Source organism: Megalobrama amblycephala, linkage group LG3 (genome assembly GCF_018812025.1).
Source record: "Megalobrama amblycephala isolate DHTTF-2021 linkage group LG3, ASM1881202v1, whole genome shotgun sequence".
Taxonomy (NCBI): domain Eukaryota; kingdom Metazoa; phylum Chordata; class Actinopteri; order Cypriniformes; family Xenocyprididae; genus Megalobrama; species Megalobrama amblycephala.
Genome location: NC_063046.1, coordinates 1,352,263 through 1,370,260, shown reverse-complemented (window position 1 = coordinate 1,370,260; position 17,998 = coordinate 1,352,263). Strand labels below are relative to the sequence as shown.

General features: G+C 38.7%; 1 protein-coding gene across 6 annotated transcripts in view; it reads left to right on the top strand.

Annotated features, from left to right (window-relative positions):
- nrxn2b (neurexin 2b) overlaps window positions 1-17,998 on the top strand; it is a 360,890-nt gene that overhangs the window by 124,628 nt on the left and 218,264 nt on the right. For all 6 annotated transcript variants that reach the window (XM_048183464.1, XM_048183463.1, XM_048183465.1 and 3 more), the window contains one exon: window positions 7,185-7,202. In XM_048183464.1, coding sequence (XP_048039421.1) covers window positions 7,185-7,202 — 18 coding nt within the window. The remainder of the gene's footprint in view (window positions 1-7,184; window positions 7,203-17,998) is intronic.

Genomic DNA, 17,998 nt, shown 5'->3' with positions numbered 1-17,998 from the left:
GTATTTTTGATCATAAGTGCAGCTTTGGTGAGCAGAAGAGACAGTAAGAAATATACATGAGAAACAGAGGCAGGATTAGGTTCTCTCTCTCTCTGCTGTAAGGTACATCTTTTCTTACCCAGTGTTGCCGTGGTGATGGTACCCGTGCCATCATTCCTCCAGCCTGCCTGTCACGGTTACCAGGCAACAGGCTCTTCTCTCCCGGCAACAGCCTGTGACGCTTAACAGCTGTAGAGTTACACGCATGCTGGATCTCACCAGACGCAGACGCACCTGCTCTCTCTCTCTCTGTGTTTATTAGTAACTAGTACTAGGTTAGTGAGCTTGCAGAGGTTAAGCTCTGATGAAGTCGTTCAGGTGTGTGTTCGTGTAACCCTTACTGTTCAAAACCACCCGCTCTAAGCGGGACTTGAACCCGGGTCCGCCGGCATGGGAGGCGGGCGCTCTAACAAGGAAGCTAAAATGTCAGTTTCTAGTGTCAGCCGCTAGAGCGCCTCTTGAGATCAGGGGAGTGAGGTTTACACACACTGGCCTACATCCGTTACATTCGGAGGGGAAGATCTCGTGTGTGTCGTCAGTCAGTCGTGTGTATCACGGGTTTGAACCTCCAGTCCTCTGAATTAGAGTCAGACGTGTGTATCTGAACTGAATCAGTTGACAGGTGTGTGTCGTGTAATGAAGCATCATCAGGTGTTTCTCCCAGAGCTGTGATTTCATCTACACTCAGACGTGTTGTGTGCGATGACCATCTTCGTGTGTTATTTCAGCTCGTGTCAGTACGATGTGATTTTACCCAGCAGTCATTGCAGTCTGTCATTCTCTCTCACCTGTTGGAAGTGACGCATGTTGATCTGTGAACCCGCGTCTCATGTTCTACTGTGATGTAGTGAATGTCATTTATGAGGTTTGTGTCTCGTTAAGATCACAGCATGTGTGACATTCAGTCTTTCTTTAGCTGTGAGGAAATCCACATCATGAGAACGGCTGCGTCTCGATTCTTCCTCTGCACACTAAACCAAACGTGCTGATGGGAAACAAGAGAAAAGAATCCCTACTTTTCAAAAACAACCAAGACATTTATTCAAAATGTGTCAATACTTTAATTAAAGAACATTTGATAGTCATTCAAAAAAAATCTACATTTATTCAAAAACAATCGATACATTTAAAACAAATTGACACATTAAAAAACCATCTACAGTTATCTACAGAACCAATCGATACACTTCCCAAAAAGAATCACTGCTTTTTCAAAAAGAATCGCTACTTTAAACAAAAAGAATCGCTACTTTAAAAAAAAAAAAAGAATCACTTCATATTTAAAACAATACATTCAACAAGTTAATGTTTATTCAAAATGCATCAATACATTTATTAAAGAACATTTGATAGTCATTCAAAAACAATCTACATTTATTCAAAAATGATCTACAGTTATTCAAAACCAATCAAAACATTTCCAAAAAAGAATCGCTACTTATCTTGAAAAGAATCGCTACTTTCCCCAAAAAGAATCGCTACTTTCCTAAAAATGAATCTTGACAATTTTTTTTTTTAAACAATCGTTACTTTTCTAAAAAAATCACTAGTTTTCAAAAAAGAATCACTATATATTTAAAATGCACTGATATATTCAATAAAAAGGTCAATCAATTTATTCAAAACAATCAATACATTTATTCAAAATGCATCAATACTTTTATTAAAGAACATCTGATAGTCATTCAAAAACAATCGATACATTTAAAGCGGTCTACAGTTATCTACAGAACCACAGAGCGGCAGTTCTTCTCTACACTGTAAAGAAAATTCCGTAGTTTTTACAAAATAATTTTGGCAGCTGTGGTTGCCAGAATAATTTTGTAAAAAATACAGAAAAACTGTGTAAACATTTACAGAACAAACTGTATAAATCTGTAATTTAAGAAAATTTGAATGTAAACCAATAAAGTCAACAATGCACATTACTACTAAAATATGTTTTGTACCTTTAACATGTACTGACAAGCATCATAATAATGCAGATGGTAAAAGAGAAAGCCACATGAAGAATCAGAGTTCATCACAAGCAGCTTTTCCACAAGCTGAAGTATATATACTAATATTAAGAAGGTGCAAAGAGTCATTCACGCAAACGCAAAACACCATCATGGTAACCCACAACGCTTAAATAACGCAATAAACATTCATTAAACAACAGAAGATGTAACATAAAACCCTAATGTACGTGACTGATAACAAAAACTATTAAGAAACATGATTATTTAAACAAAATACTTTCAAATGTGGAGTGTCACACAGGGAATTGTGCGAACATCAGTTTACAGATTTTGACTGTAAATTATACATTGATTTAGTCTTTTTTACTTATAATAATTGTAAAATTTACAGCATTTTACTGTGGAAATTGTATGGTTAATAAAATAAATGTGTGGTTAGAGCTTTTACAGTTTTTCCCTGTATATAATACGGGAACTTACTGTTAACCTATTTACAATTTTTTCCATAGTGTTTTTACAATATTTTACTGTTAAAATCATATTCGTTTTTTATATCGATGTCAGTGTTTCTGAAACGCCTCCATCTTGAGTTTTCTTCACAATATTCCTCATTTAAATAATTCATGCGCAGAATAAAGGGGCGGGGCCTGGTGGAGTTAGTTAGTAGTGTGTTGAAACTGGCGGTGATGGTAAGGGGCGGGACATTTCCCAAACACCAATCACAACACACCGCTCCAGCCGACCAATCAGAGCACATTGTGCTTTTCAGAAGGCGGGGCTTCATAGAGACAGGAACTAAACAGAGCGTTACTGACAGACTGGGAAGAGAGGAGCTGCAACAATGGAGAATATGAGGAAAATAATCAACATTCAATCGAGTAGAGCACAAAAACGAGACTGTAACAGGTCCTCTTAAGTGTTTAGTATTGGGTGATAAAATGGCATGTTGGTGCCACAGACTCTTTATCACATTCACTGCAAAACTGATTTTCCTGTCTAGTATTTTTTGTCTTGTTTTCCAGTACAAATATCCAAACATTCTGAAAACAAGATACATTTACTTTAAAAGCAAAATAACAAAAGATATAACGTTCTGAAATAAATAAATAATAATAATAATAATAATAATAATGTTCTGCAGCATCATGTCAGGTCATTAGTTTAAATCTGTCAGTTTCAGCTGGTGCTCCTTTGGATGTTATTTGGCAGACGTTTGTTTGTTTGTCTCAGTGAATATATTTCAGTGATGGATTCCTCTGCATTAGTTCATCTCCTTAGATTTGCCCTGATTAAACCGATAGCTAATGCTTGTTAATTAAACGGTGTTAATGATTAAAGCTGTTCCTCTTTAGATCACATTTAGATGTTTCTGGTCTTGTAACAGGAGCGCATCAGTATTCACTGCCGTCTCTCTCGATCTGTCCGTTCCTCTCGTCTTCTGCTTCAGAGAGGGAATTTCCCGACGCTCCCCTCGGATCCACTTCCTGTTGACGGATTCCCTCATGTGTGTCGAGGGATGAAGCTCGCTCGCTCAGTGTCTTTGTAAAAGGCCAGTGCCGTTTATTTTCAGGGTTTCTGTTCTGTGTCTTTCTGACAGGATCAGAGTTTATATACCTGAGCAGATTCTCTTCAGCTCTTCATTTCTTCTTCCGTTGCTCCTTTAAACCAGGGGCGTAGGAGCGATTTTGAACCTGGGGGGGGCAGTAAATGCCAGGGGGGGGAAATTCCCCGGATTTATATATATATATATATATATAAGCACTTAAATGGTAATTTCTAATGACTTTTGGGAACGGATTGCAGTGTTTCCCACAGGATTTTGTGAGACTGTGGTGGGTGGACATCGGTTCCTCTAGGGGGGTCCGGGGGCATTCCCCCCGTAGGAAAATTTTGTACATTTTAAATTTAAATGCATAAATCTGGTGTATTCTGAGAGCAAAATTATGTGACTAGATCAATAAAGAAATTTGTTCTCTTGTAAACAATTTTGTGCTCTAAAAGTAATTTATTTTTTGTTGAGGGAAGGGCACATTAGTCACGTACACAACATATAGTAGGCTAAATGAGAGTGTAAGTGGTCAAACATGTAGAGTACACATTTAAACCATTAAAAATATGTAGCAAAAGAGGTTACCTTTGTTGAATTAATTTATTAGTGGGAGCCTGTATCTTTGATTTGTTAACCAATCCAGAATGCACTAAACACAACATCTCATTATAGAGAAAAATAACAAATGAATAAAAATATATTCATAAGCTGACCAATAAATAAATAAGTAAACTAGGCGAGTATATAATTCAGCAGCAAAAAATATTCTAGCCTAAAAACTTTGCACATTAATTTTATAAATCCAAATGTTAATAAAAAGTTTAAAATTACTATTTGTATTATGAAATTAGATTTATATGTAAATAATTATATGTATTTATATTAATGAAACATTAAAAGACGCTTATTTTAAATGTATTGTGCAGCTTTTTAATGGGGCAACAAGCTATAGATACGACAGAACAAAATAGGCTATTAATAATCTTTCAGTGTGCAAAACCATGATAATATGAAACGCTTCAAAACAACAGCAAAAAACCGCTAATGCGCATCCCGGGTGCAGAATGATGCGCTTGAAGCAGTATCGAGTCAGAGCGCGCAGTTGCGCTGCGCATTGAAAAGTTCACGGCACAAAGAGAATCCCTGTGTACATCTGACTGTATCTAACAGTTTATTAATCATATGTTTCTTTCATTTTTAAATTCCAGTTATTGTGCGTGTGACACGAATTCATAGTCCTTGTGTTGTGCGATCTAACAGACATCCTGTAGCCAGTATGATGACATCGTTCAGAAACAGCAATAAACTCCAGCAAGATATAGTCATTTTATGCAAATCCACAGCCCTTTATCTACATATCAAGTATTATAATGAGAATATATCATATTGGAGAGTTGTACCGTGCTGACTGTCGTTACCGAACGCGACGCGCTGTTTAAATGCTGAATGATTGACAGCTGTAGCGGAGGGAAGACGAGTTTCTGACCGTGAACTTATTATATTATATATATAGTATATTTCTTCTGTCCCTCGCATGAGGCTATGGAATGGCTTCAGATGACTTTGAATATAGTGCACGAAAACTTAATTGGTGCTAGTCTACTTATTTTGCTCTATGTCTCCCACTTTTGCCATATAAAAGAGCGCAATTTACGGTGCATGTGTGTGTGTGTGTGTGTGTGTGTGTGTGTGTGTGTGTGTGTAACCATAGCGACAAAACGACCAACTCTCGGAACCTGCACTTAAGCCTATAATTTCGTTTTTAAAAATTTAATTATGCATTTAAAAGTTGCAGAATGGATTAATTTGGAGACTCTGAAATCGGCAGAGATAGGCAGGCAATGCAAAACAAAATCTGACATTGGGAAATAGTGAGGGGGACAAAACTTAGATTTTGAAATGTGGGGGGGGACGTGTAATGGCTCCTACGCCCCTGCTTTAAACGTCCCTGTGATATTAACATTATCATTTATATACACTACTGTTCACAAGTGTGTTTCTCTTCTGCTCACCACGGCTGCGTTTATTTGATCGAAAATACAGTAAAACAGTGAAATATTATTCCAGTGTAAATCAGCTGTTTTCTATGTGAATATATAGTAAAGTGTAATTTATTCCTGTGATCAAAGCTGAATTTTCAGCATCATTACTCCAGTCTCCAGTGTCACATGATCCTTCAGAAAATTATTTTTCAATCACCAGTTTTTATTCACACAAACACTTTAATCTAAAGGGATAGTTCACTAAAAACTGATCATCACTTTTGCGCTGTTATGATCTGTGTGTGTGTGTGTGTGTGTGTGTGTGTGTGTGTGTGTGTGTGTGTGTGTGGGTTAGGGTTAGTGTTTCTCATTACTTCTCATTAGTGTTTTTACTGCTGTGTCTGTATTTGTTACCACATTTAATATGCAGATATATTTTCACCGTTATGGTGTTAATTGACTGTTTTCAGAATTTCCACTAAAATATGTGGAGAAACAAACTTACTAAACACTGACCAACTGTGTGTGTGTGTGTGTGTGTGTTTAAGAAATTAAAGAAATGAATACTTTTATTCAGCAAGGATGCATTAAATCAATCAAAAGTGGCAGTAAAGACATTTATAATGTTACAAAAGATTAGATTTCAGATAAACACTGTTCTTTAGAACTTTCTATTCATCAAATAATCCTGAAAAAAAATATTGTACACAAATATTTTGTACAATTGTACACATTAAATGTTTCTTGAGCAGCAGATCAGCATATTAGAATGATTTCTGAAGGATCATGTGACACTGAAGACTGGAGTAATGATGCTGAAAATTCAGCTTTGATCACAGGAATAAATTACTTTGTGAAATATATTCAAATAGAAAACAGTTATTTTAAATTGTAATAATATTTCACAACATTACTGTTTTTTACTGTATTTTTAATTAAATAAATGTAGCCTTGGTGAGCAGACGAAACTTCTTTTAAAAACATTAAAAATCTTAGTGGTTCCAAACTTTTGGACTGTACTGTATAAACTGACATAATGGTCTATTTTAAATTCATGGTGACTTTAAATAACAGCTTTGTGCTACAGATATTTATTTTATTTTATTATTACTTTTAACGTGTGTTTTACTCGATGTGAATCTGCTTTGACTCTGACGATCCTGAGAACCTTTTAATTGCTCAAAAACATAATTAATATTGAAGCATCGGGTGATGTTATAATTTATTATTGAATAAACTTATGAGAAAAGCATTTCACCGTGAAGTGAGGTACGGATTGACTCCATATGTTGGCTATCCTGATGTTTGATGAGGAACATATTAAATAATGGAGGGTAAAATAAGAGGCTGATTTCATGATGACTGTTATAGTTTTTCTGGAGTCTGATAATCTGATAAAATATCAATTAGATGTCTGATATAAGCAGTGAATGATTTCTATGGAAGCTTGTTTCCACCACAGAATAAAAAAAAAATAGCAATATTTTATCTCAAAATTTTGATTCCGAGTTCATAACTCACAGTTACCTTCAGTATGTTTTCATCCTGTGGCTTCTGTAGATTTCAGATGAGCTGCTGTTAGTGTTAGTAACGCTGATGAATGAACATGAGCACTAACCCTCTCTCTCTCTCTCTCTCTCTCTCTGTCTGTAGGTGACTCGTCTCAAGCGGGTGAGTTCTGCATGTTTCTTCTCTTCTGCTCATCTTTATAAAGATGTCATGAACCGCTGAAGGTCATGAGCGTGACATTTCATGTCAAACTGCATTATTTTTTCTCTTTCTGTTGATGATGCAGAATAAAAACAGTGAGTGTGTGTGAGAGAGATTGTGTGTGTGTGTGTGTGTGTGTGTGTACAGCAGTGTTCTCTCTCTCTCTATTCATAATGGCGTCTGTTTAAGACTGTATTGGTTTCAATCAATCACTCTGGTTAGAGCTGAATGTGTTGACAGCTCGAGTTCACTGAAGACATATGAGACAGAAATGAAATGACTGGAGACTTTTGACTTTCACACACTCTTATTGACCATGTTTAACTGAATATCTTCACACACACACACACACACACACACACACACACACACGTTAGGTTTTTGTGAATTGTGGGGACCTTCCATAGGCGTAATGGATTTTACACTGAACAAACTGTACATTCCCCCCCTACACTGCCCATAACCCTAACCATCACAGGAAACATTCTGCATTTTTACATTTTCAAAAAAAACATCATTTAGTATGTTTATAAATCCATTTACATTGTAGGTGATGTAGGTGATCTCAGGTTTATATTACATTGTGGGGACCTTTGGTCTAATATAAATAATAATGTGTGTGTGTACTTAATATAAACAAGTACACACACACACACACAAGTCACATGATTCCAATGCCATTTGCTGCTGCTGTTTTATGTGAGTCTCTTGTCAGATCATGAGGTGTTTTTAATGCTGTGATGTTTATTGTATTGAGTTACAGTGACTTTAAAGACATCATGGAATCAGAATTGTTTCTTTACGTCGCATTAGGCGTGAAGATCTGGTCAATTGTGCACTGCATTTACATTTGAATCGCACTGCTGTGCATCCAGATCAGGTTGTTTTAACTGAGTTCATTTATCACCTTATTTTATATATATATAATTTAATCAAATGAAGGTATTGGTGTTGTATAGTGTAGTAAATGAGTTGGAAGCACTGCTGTCTGCGGAGCGTCACGGCGACTCGTTCGCTCTTGATCTGTCGGTTTTGTGGGAGGAAAATCCAGTGCGATGAGAAAAGATGGAGGCTTGTTCAGCAAATCCTTCCCGCAGCCGCCGCCTCCTCGTGTGGGATTTCAGAGGCACTCCAGAGGAATTATGGGAGATGTAGTTCATGGAAGTAAAGCGGCTTATCCACCGTACTCCTGACCAAACGCGTTAAGCCTGAGAGATAAAGAGACAGGGAGAGAGTCCGCCGGTCCTGCGGATGCTATCTGGAAAAGTGAAGCGTGAGAATTGGCTGAAATGCTGCTCTTCACGCTGTCAGGAAGAGTGTGTAAATGTTGTGTGTTTATCTTGAGATGGAGGCTGAGGCACATTTTAGCTTATTTTAAAGCTTGTTTGGTCTTATCTTAAATCATTTAATGTTCCCTTGTAAGTCTGCTGAGGCTCTTAGTGGCCACATTCAACATTCACAGTCTTTCTCCTCTGATATTACAGATATTGTGTGTTCAGAGATGGTTTGTGTGTAAAGCCACACTGAGAGACTCACGTCTGTCCTTCATCTGCTGTGTCACGCGTCCTGAAGTCATCGAGTGTGTCTGATTCACAATATGATTCAGAATCAAGCATCATTAAATCGGCCCCTGCGGTGTGTTCACAGGGACCCGCGTCAGCGACACATCGTGTGTGTGTGAGTTTGTAGTCTGAACTGACTCTGAATCTCTCTATGGAGCCATTCTGCACTGGAGAAAAGTTCCCTAAATTATCTATGTAGTTACAGTAGACGTGTGTGATGCGTTCACATTCAGATAGCTGAGTAAACGTGTGTGTGTGTGTGTGTGTGTGTGGTAGCCAATTGCTTTAAGCAGTTTAGCTTACTAGTAATAGCCTAGTCATGAGTTTTTCCAACAGGCAAACAGCTCAGAAGACATCATACAGTGTGTGTGTTTCTGGCATCTTTGCCTTCAGAAATCCTCCCTCACAGAATCGAATTAAGAGAGAGTCTCATTGATATACAACACACACACACACACACACACACACGTTTGTTATACTATGTTAGTGAGACTTAGACCGCCATTGATTTTATTCTGTGGGATTCGATGCTGAGAGTATGAAGGCAGGTGTTATTTCAGGTCTGCCTCTTTCTCTGGCCCACACAATAGCAGCGCTCTGGTGCCGATCTCTGGAACCCAACAGGAGGCGGTTTTCACTCTAGTTTCTAAAACTTCCTGGTTGTATGTACTTTTGTGAGTGATGGAGTCTAGGAGCCCGTATTTTCCTCGGGTTTGACTGAAGAGCAGAACCCCGCCCCTGAGTTGATCTTGAAGCAGGGTCCAGTCCCTGGGATGAACTCTTTCTCCCTCTGAACGAAGTCCAATCTGATAGTTCTCAGAAAATGAACTGTAACTTTGTGAATATTATTGACACAAAAATGAGACTTATGTCTAAAAAAACGTTGAAATGTCAGGTTTTAAATCGTGTAAGTCAAATCGAAAACAAATATTATTTTTGTGTAATCTGTATGAAAAAAGACACATGTAAGATGCCCGTGATTCAGCTCATTATCCGCTAATGCGGCCACGCCCACAGAGCCAGCGCTATTCAGACGCTAATTCTGAGGCAATACATGTATACATCGTCTCAATCATGTATTTATTGTCTTCAAAAGTGTTTATCAGTGTGTTAAACATATGAGAATCCATCAATATTTCTCCAGATGTGCATGCTTTTAAGATAAAAGCCTATATGAAATGCCATAGAGGTAACATAATTGTTCAGACACTTTGCATCACAGAATACATTATATTTTAAAGAATATAATAGAATACCATTATTTTAAATTGTAATATTTCACAGTATTGCTGTTTTTTCTGTATGTTTGATATACACCATGATGAGTTTGAGACATGATCACAGAGGGTTTTTTCACAGCCTACCTGACTGAAAGGCCTCATTATTTATGCAGCTCATTACAACTCATTATGCGATTCTTTTGTCTTCTCAGGTGTGAATTACAGGATTATTCATGATGATTCACACCTCCACACATACTGTGTTTCTTGACAAAAAGTGTCTTACAAAATTTAAATCTCTCTATTTTTTTATATGAACGAGTAGGCAGGATAATTTTGACATAATTTTGAAGCAAAAACTCCAATACCAGAAGTCTTGTGAACACAGATATAATATTATTTTTTTGGCCTTATTTCAGTGACTTAAGTTTTTTATTTTTTCAATAACCATGCATAAATGTTATTCCTTCAAAAACATATTATTGTAGCCTAGTTTGTGCTGAATACAGTGTAATGACACTTTTTCCATTAATATATTTATGAACAACTGAAAAAAGCACAAATGTCAGGGCATGTCAAAACTTCTCCAGGCCCCAAATCAGCCTCAGACTCCAGAGGGTTACGGTGGAGGCCTTTGCTCCCCAGAGCTCTGCTTGGATAGCAGTATCAAGTTGTCAGGCTCTTTTGCGAGCGTAGAGTGCAGTTAGGCTTCCTCTCACTATAGAGGGTTGTTATGCTGAAGCCTCCGCTTTGAGAGCTCAGTGGAGGCAGTGAACTGTGTTGTAGGCATCCTGCTGAGGCCTCTGCCCCTAGAGCTCCACCTGGATAGCAGTAGCGAGTGTTAGGCTCTTTTGAGCCTCCTTTGGTAAGGAGACTCCTTGCTTTAGAGAGTCATCTTACTAAGGCCTCCGTTCATAGAGCTCCCCTATATATTGCTAGGTCTCCCCTTGTGAGACCTCCACTCGTCAGGGGTGTGTCCCCTGTGGTGACTGGCAGGGTATATTTTTATCCTTAGCTATATTTCCTTTAAGGTATTCTTGAATACCAGGCCCTGAGCTAAGCTTATGTAGACAGAGTTTCTGGCCCTACTGAATAGAGTCACAACAACCGCTGGTGCGTACTGCTGGGACCAGGAACTGTGACTCCAGATCAGTTCCGTTGTCAAGTTAAGTCACTGGCTTAATGTCAGCGATACGGCACTCATTCCTTCAGCATAATGGAGTGAGCATTTGTTTCCCATTAGCATCCTAGGATGCAGTGTGAGTTACCATTTAAAAGGGAACGTCTTGGATTATGAATGTAACCATGGTTCCCTGAGAAGGGGAACAAGACACTGTGTCCCATTGCCATGCTTCAGGCATACCTGTTCACGTCTCCTGAAGACAAGAAATGGATGACGTGTACTACAGGCACCCTATTTGTACTCGGGTCGCACCAGTAGTGGTTCATGGGCTGTCGCCGGCCAAAGTTATTGTCGTGTATTTACATGTACTTCGGACTCCGGACATGCCGGAGGCATTCCCCATTAGCGTTCTAGGAAGCAGTGTCACATTCCCCTTCTCAGGGAAATGACAATTTAAAAAACAAATATGTTTTGGCCAGTTTAATAGCCTGGCTCTCACAAGTACTAATACACATACACACACACACACACACACACACACACACACACACACTGATGCGGGTGTTCGCCAAGTAAACCTGAGTGGGAAATTCTAACTATGTTGAGCAGATTAAATGTGTCCGCTCTCGCTGTGGCTGTTTAACAGCTTGTAAACGTGTGTCGAATCGTGAGAGATGAGCTGCACACAGTCTGACACTGGCAGAATATTATTCTCTTAAAGAAGTATATTCTCTGAAGTCACCTTGACAGACAGACGGGCAGACGGATGAACAGACAGACAGACAATATTTAATCTTGAAATATTACAAAGAATATTCAAGTTATTCTTACGTTTTCTTGCTGAAAATCAGTGCCGATTTCACAGCAGAAAGACACGTGAAGCACGAGCTGTACGTTTGTACAATTAAACTACAAGACTTTTACTTGATAAATGTTTAAATTATCAATCAGAGACAGAAGGACTGGAGGAGATTGAGTGAAACAGCAAAGATTTGATCATGTTGATCATTTAAAAATTCATGTTTCAAATATGATACAGTAGCTTTATATGGTTAAATTGAATGTTCTGTTTGGTTGATATCTGCTGAAGTCTGCTCTGTCCCTCTGTCTGTCTGTTCATGATGGTGTAATTGTGTTTGGATTAGTGTCAATGGAGGCGACGCGCAACAGGACTTGATTTTCTCTGTTCTGTGTATCGGAGCATTTGCTTTTCTCTCTCTCTCTCTCTCTCTCTCTCTCTCTGTTTCTATTTCATGTGTGAGGAGCGATTATGAGGCAAAAAAAATTCATTACAGACAGTAATGAAGAATCTATTTCAGTTCGTGAGTGTGAGTTCACTGGATATTCAGACATTTAAGACTCAATATCAAGATCAAAATATCAATCTGTGCATTAAACACTGAAGATCAGGAGGAGTTTCTGCTTCATGAAACTTAAATGCAGTGTAACATTTGACCTGATCAGATGCTTCATCGTGTCCATTTGGTCCTGAGGAAGCCCTGAACTAGAGCATTCTGGGAAATGAAAGACCAGTCTCAGACAGACAGGAGTGTGTGTAGTGATTGTGTTTGTGAGCAGCCGCTGTGATTGTGTCTCACACACAAAGAGCCTCCGTTCTCCTTTGAGGAATTGCGTTCTTCGGCTGAGAGGCAATTTTCACTGTCATTTTCCCCTCGTGTGCGGCTCTCCATCTCACACATTCAGCCTTCCCAGAATTCTCCATTCTCATCTGTCTGTCTCTCTCTCTCAGGGGCTTGTGTGGAGGTTTGCGGCTCTCTGGAGTGAGTTTAAGGAATTGCTGTGGGATTTTCACCCGGTTAAGAGCTTTAGAAATGGGCTTCTGCATGATAATGTGTCTCAGACAGACGGCTGTCTAACATCATGCGATGTGTGTTTGAAGGGGTTTTCATTAGAGCTGGAGTTAATATGCATAGTGTAAAAGCCCTTACAGTTCAGATGACAGTGTTTCATTTCATTGACTCACTTTTGTTTGGTTTCCACTCCATAAAGCCTTTACAGTTTCAGTGAATGTTAAGAAAACTTATTTCCAATTTCAGCCAGTGAATTGATTGATTCAGTGCATCACTGAAAAATATGATTTATTGAAGTTGGACTTCAAATACTATTTCAGTCTACCTATAAATTCCATGTTTAATTCAATGCATTACTTGCAGTTTCTTTGTAATTATTTGTTAAACTTACCAGTAATTTCTGAATGATTTGTTTTAGTGTAGTTAACCTCTTTAACCTAACTACACCAACAACACTGAGTTAAAGGGATCGTTCACCCAGAAATCATCTTTCTTTCATTTAACTTAAAAGAAGATATTTTGATGAACATCTAAGTGATTTTTGTCCATACAATGAAGGTCAGTGGGGTCCAATGTTGTTTAGTTCCCAACGATCTTCTAAAATTATCATCTTTTATGAAAGTCCTACAGGTTTGAATGACATGAGGGGAGTAAAAGATGACAGAATGATGATTTTTGGGTGAACTGTCCCTTTAAGAGCACACAGATGCATTGCTGAGGTAATTCTGTTACTCTCACAGGTCTTGAATGCAAAATAGAGGTTAAAATGTATTTTAAATGGTTAAAGGATCAATAAATTAAAAAATAAAGCTATAGAGTAAAATGAGGAGGCGAGGCAGCGCAGTGCATTAATTCAGCTCATCGCTCGTCAGGTGTGTTTGTGAGTGTTTCGTCTCGCAGCGCAGTGAAAATGGCGTCTCAGAAACGAGCGCTGGTGTAACGAGATTCCTGCCGGAGATAATGAGCTCCAGCGGCGCTTTCTGTCTGTGGAGTCACTTTCCTCCCGCCATTAAAATCCCACTCATTCCCAGACGCGTTCATCAGGAGCGGCACCTAATTCAGCCCCGGCCGCTGACGGGACACGACCTCCAGACTCCTCTGGAAACCTGAATGTGGATAAATAACTATCCGAATGTGTTTATTGACAGTCTGAGGAATTCACCGAGCGCTGATGGAGACGGACGTTATCAAGACCGACGGACAGACTGTACTGAGTGTGTCAGTAAGCTTGTGTAAACTAGATCATGTAGAGGTCAAAGGTCACAGCGGTGATATAGTGTGTGTGTGTGTTGTTCCTGTTTGTCCTGGATTTGTTGATCGATTCCAATCCAATGAGAGGAATGACACCAACTAATCATGTTGCCATGGCAGCGGTTGCCGAGGGGTTTCCTCAGGAGCTCGGAGAGAGGAAGAATAAATGAAGGCAGGGAGAAGAGAAGCAGCTGAAGGCAGATGCAGTGAAGTGTGTAGTGTGTAAGGCGCGTCCTGGTGTGAACAGTGCGAGTAGTGAGTTCACTCTCAAAATTTCAACAAGACAAAGTGCTCTTCAAATGTCTGGATGTATATATGTGTATATGTTTTGGGCCAGGGACCTTTTTAGGGTAGAAGCGTTTCCCCCTCATGATTATAACAGCGATCAATCCCAAAGTGAATGTGGGTGGAGTAATGGACACAATATGATAATAACACAATAAAATGGAATCACTTTTCAACAATGCAGCATTTTCCAGAAAAAGTCGTTGCACCACATCAAACGTACATTATTGAGAGGAAAAAATAAACATAAATCGCTTTGGCGTATCAGTCGCATTTTATTATTATTTTATACTGTTATATGTAAAATATGTAAAATACCATTAAATAAAACAAAATGTTTATAAACATTATAAACATTTATTCCCTAATAAATCTAACTGTATTCAGAACAAAACAAGAATGAAAACTATAATTTGCCTATAAACATAAATAATAGTGGAAATCATTACAAACAGCATAAACAAACGTATTTAAAGCGAAACTGAATGTCCTGGATGAACCTTGCGGTTATCGGTGACGAAGACCACAGAATTTCCATTTGATGCCCAAAAATTTATTTCACAAAAAAAATAGAAAAAATAAATCCCAAGATGCAAAAAGAAAATAAACAGTGTTACCCCAAAAATAAATAATAAATTATACAAACAAATGACACCAAACAGTCTTAAAAGTGGCGGTACTCCGACCACGCTCACGCCAATTTACCACACCCCCACTGAACCTTTCCGGTGGCCATCTTAACGTCATGGCCCCACCTATGGAAGATACCATAATGCAGACAACATACATCCACCACAAATAACTATATATTTACACAACTCCAGATATTTTGCCCCCAACATATCTCTTCCCAAAATCCCCGGTCAGTGTAAATGTAGAAAGTGTGCATGTATGCAAAATGAGGGAACGTGCCCCATAGTCCGCACATGGTCACGGAGTAGCTTTGTGACGCTGAAACTGGCGTTGGACTCCCCTCTCGCTCGGCACAAATCCAAATGTTTCCATATTCACATGTATTTGGATGCTAAACTATTATTTATTATGTAAACAATGCTTTGTACTTCACTCAACGTAACACGGCATCCTTCACATGGCAGAAGTGTGTTTGGGATAACAGGTGAGGCTCACGCTGACCGGCACACATATTGTACAACAGACCATTTCAGTTGAGCCAAAGAACATTTTCTGTGTTTGGATGACTGTGTTTTTAGTTTGATGATGAATATGCTGTGATATACAGCTAGAAATGCTGAAACTGGTGTGTGTGTGTGTGTGAGGCGCTGGCACGATAACTTGGATGTTTATCCTGATAGCAGCTGACACAACTTAAAATATTACAGAGTAAAACATCATTGGAAACTGTACAGGGTCTACTTTTGTGTACAATCAAAATAACAACAAAACGTTTGCTTGTAAAATAAAGAAAACAAACCGGATGCGCTTTCTGTCGTCTCCGTGAACTTCTTTCAAGCAAGGAACCGCGCAAGGAACCGCGCAAGGAACCGCGCAAGGAACCGCGCAAGGAACCGCGCAAGGAACCGCGCACCGGCCCAAAAAACTCGTCAGTTCTGATCTTAAACATTGGATGCAGGGTAAATATCTACCTTTAAGTCGGTCGCGCTCAGCTTACTCGTAACAAAAAGCATAGTTTTTACAAAAACTGCAACTTATTTAAGGCAGCAATAGTCAGAAATCGAAATGGACTTAATTGATGTGCCCCATGCTCCATCTATTAAACCTTCCGTACGATCAATCCTGAACACAGATTTGAGGTAATACCTTCGCTTTGATCTACTAGAAATAATGGATTAAGAATAATACAGAATAAACCAAATATAACATTTTATTTGTTACATTAAAGTTAGACAATTAGAAGCCAATTCAGAAATAATAAATGCATAACATCAATTACTCAAAGAATTCTCCTTAGTTTTCAATCTTCTTCATAATTCTAGTGACTGCTGTGAAATTGAGACCATTTTACCAATCGCACTGAGACATTTAAAATGATACCAAACATATAAAGGGAAAAACAATAGATACACAAGTTACATTATACGTCTTGAAGAACTTTCGGTGACTTGAATCAGGGGGAAGGGAAGGTGTGTGTGTGTGTGTGTGTGTGTGTGTGTGTGTGTGTGTGTGTGTATGTGTATGTGTATGTGTATGTGTATGTGTGTGTGTTGGGGGGGGGATTCTTTGAGATCTTCTCTCCAGATGAGTTTTATTACTTTATTGCAGGGCGCTTGATCTCAGTTTTTGTCTGAGCAGGAAAACCAAGTCTTACACATGCGTGACGCAGGAAGTACTGCGATAGGGCGAAAAACTCATTTTCTCCTCCAACTTCAAAGTCGTCCGACATCGTTGTTTTACCTTTTATAGTAAAGGCTGTTTGACTTAGTCTACGCACGTTCTCTTTGTAAACACTGGATCGGTACTTCCTGCTGCGTCACGCGTGACCTTTTCAACATGATTACGTCATGCGTGGAGCATCACAGAGCAGTGCAAGACGAGCATTTGTGGTTAAAAAGTACATGAACATCTTGGATGATTTGGAGGTGAGTAAATTATCAGGAAATTTTAATTCTGAACTGAACTAATCCTTTAAATGCATTATTAAGTCATTTTGGAATAGAAGTCGGAGCATGTTTTAGATCAGTGGTTCTCAACCTTTTTTGGGCCAATGCCCCCCTATCCATTATCCAGGTCCTTTACCGCCCCCCAAACACCATTAGCCTACATCATGAATCCATTTTCCAAACCGTGTTTTTGTCTTATCCTGAATCACTATGACACACCTATAATAAGAGTTTAGCCTATTTTATATTTATATTTGTACTATTAGACTGGTTCGAGTCGGCACCGCTGCGGAGTACAGTAGGCTACCTGCAGTACCAAGACGCCTGCAATTTTGGTTATTTACTGCTAGAGCTCCAAAAGTTACAGACTGCAGCTTTCATAATTAAAAAGCATGTCACTGAAAGCCAAATAACAGATTTGATTTGACTGAACAGTGGCAGGCATGGGGGACAAGCTGGAGCCAGAACCTCCGAAATCTGATCCGGCACCTCATTTGGGGGATCCCCCTCTCATATAACACCAAAAGTGGTCCATGCCGGGTTTTGTGTTTTCCAACACATAAGCAACATATAAAGCAGTGGCTGTCAAACTTTTTTTTAAAAAACGACCTTTTTTTTTTTTTTTTTTTTTTTTTAAATTGACGCGACCAAACCAAGTCAAGCCAAGCATAAGAATACTAAAATATATAATATACATGTACAGAACAAGAATAAAAACTTGTAAGTAGCTATAAACAAGCCCAAACGAAATAATCTGAAGCGAAACTGAAAGTAAAAACCGGTGTTCTCAAGCAGGCTACCTCTCTCGTTCGGCACGAATTCAAATGTTTCCATATTAGCAATGTATTTGGATGCTGAACTTTTATTTATTGTGTCAAAAAGGATTTGTACTTCACTCCCGTTTCAATATCAACGAAAACAATCAT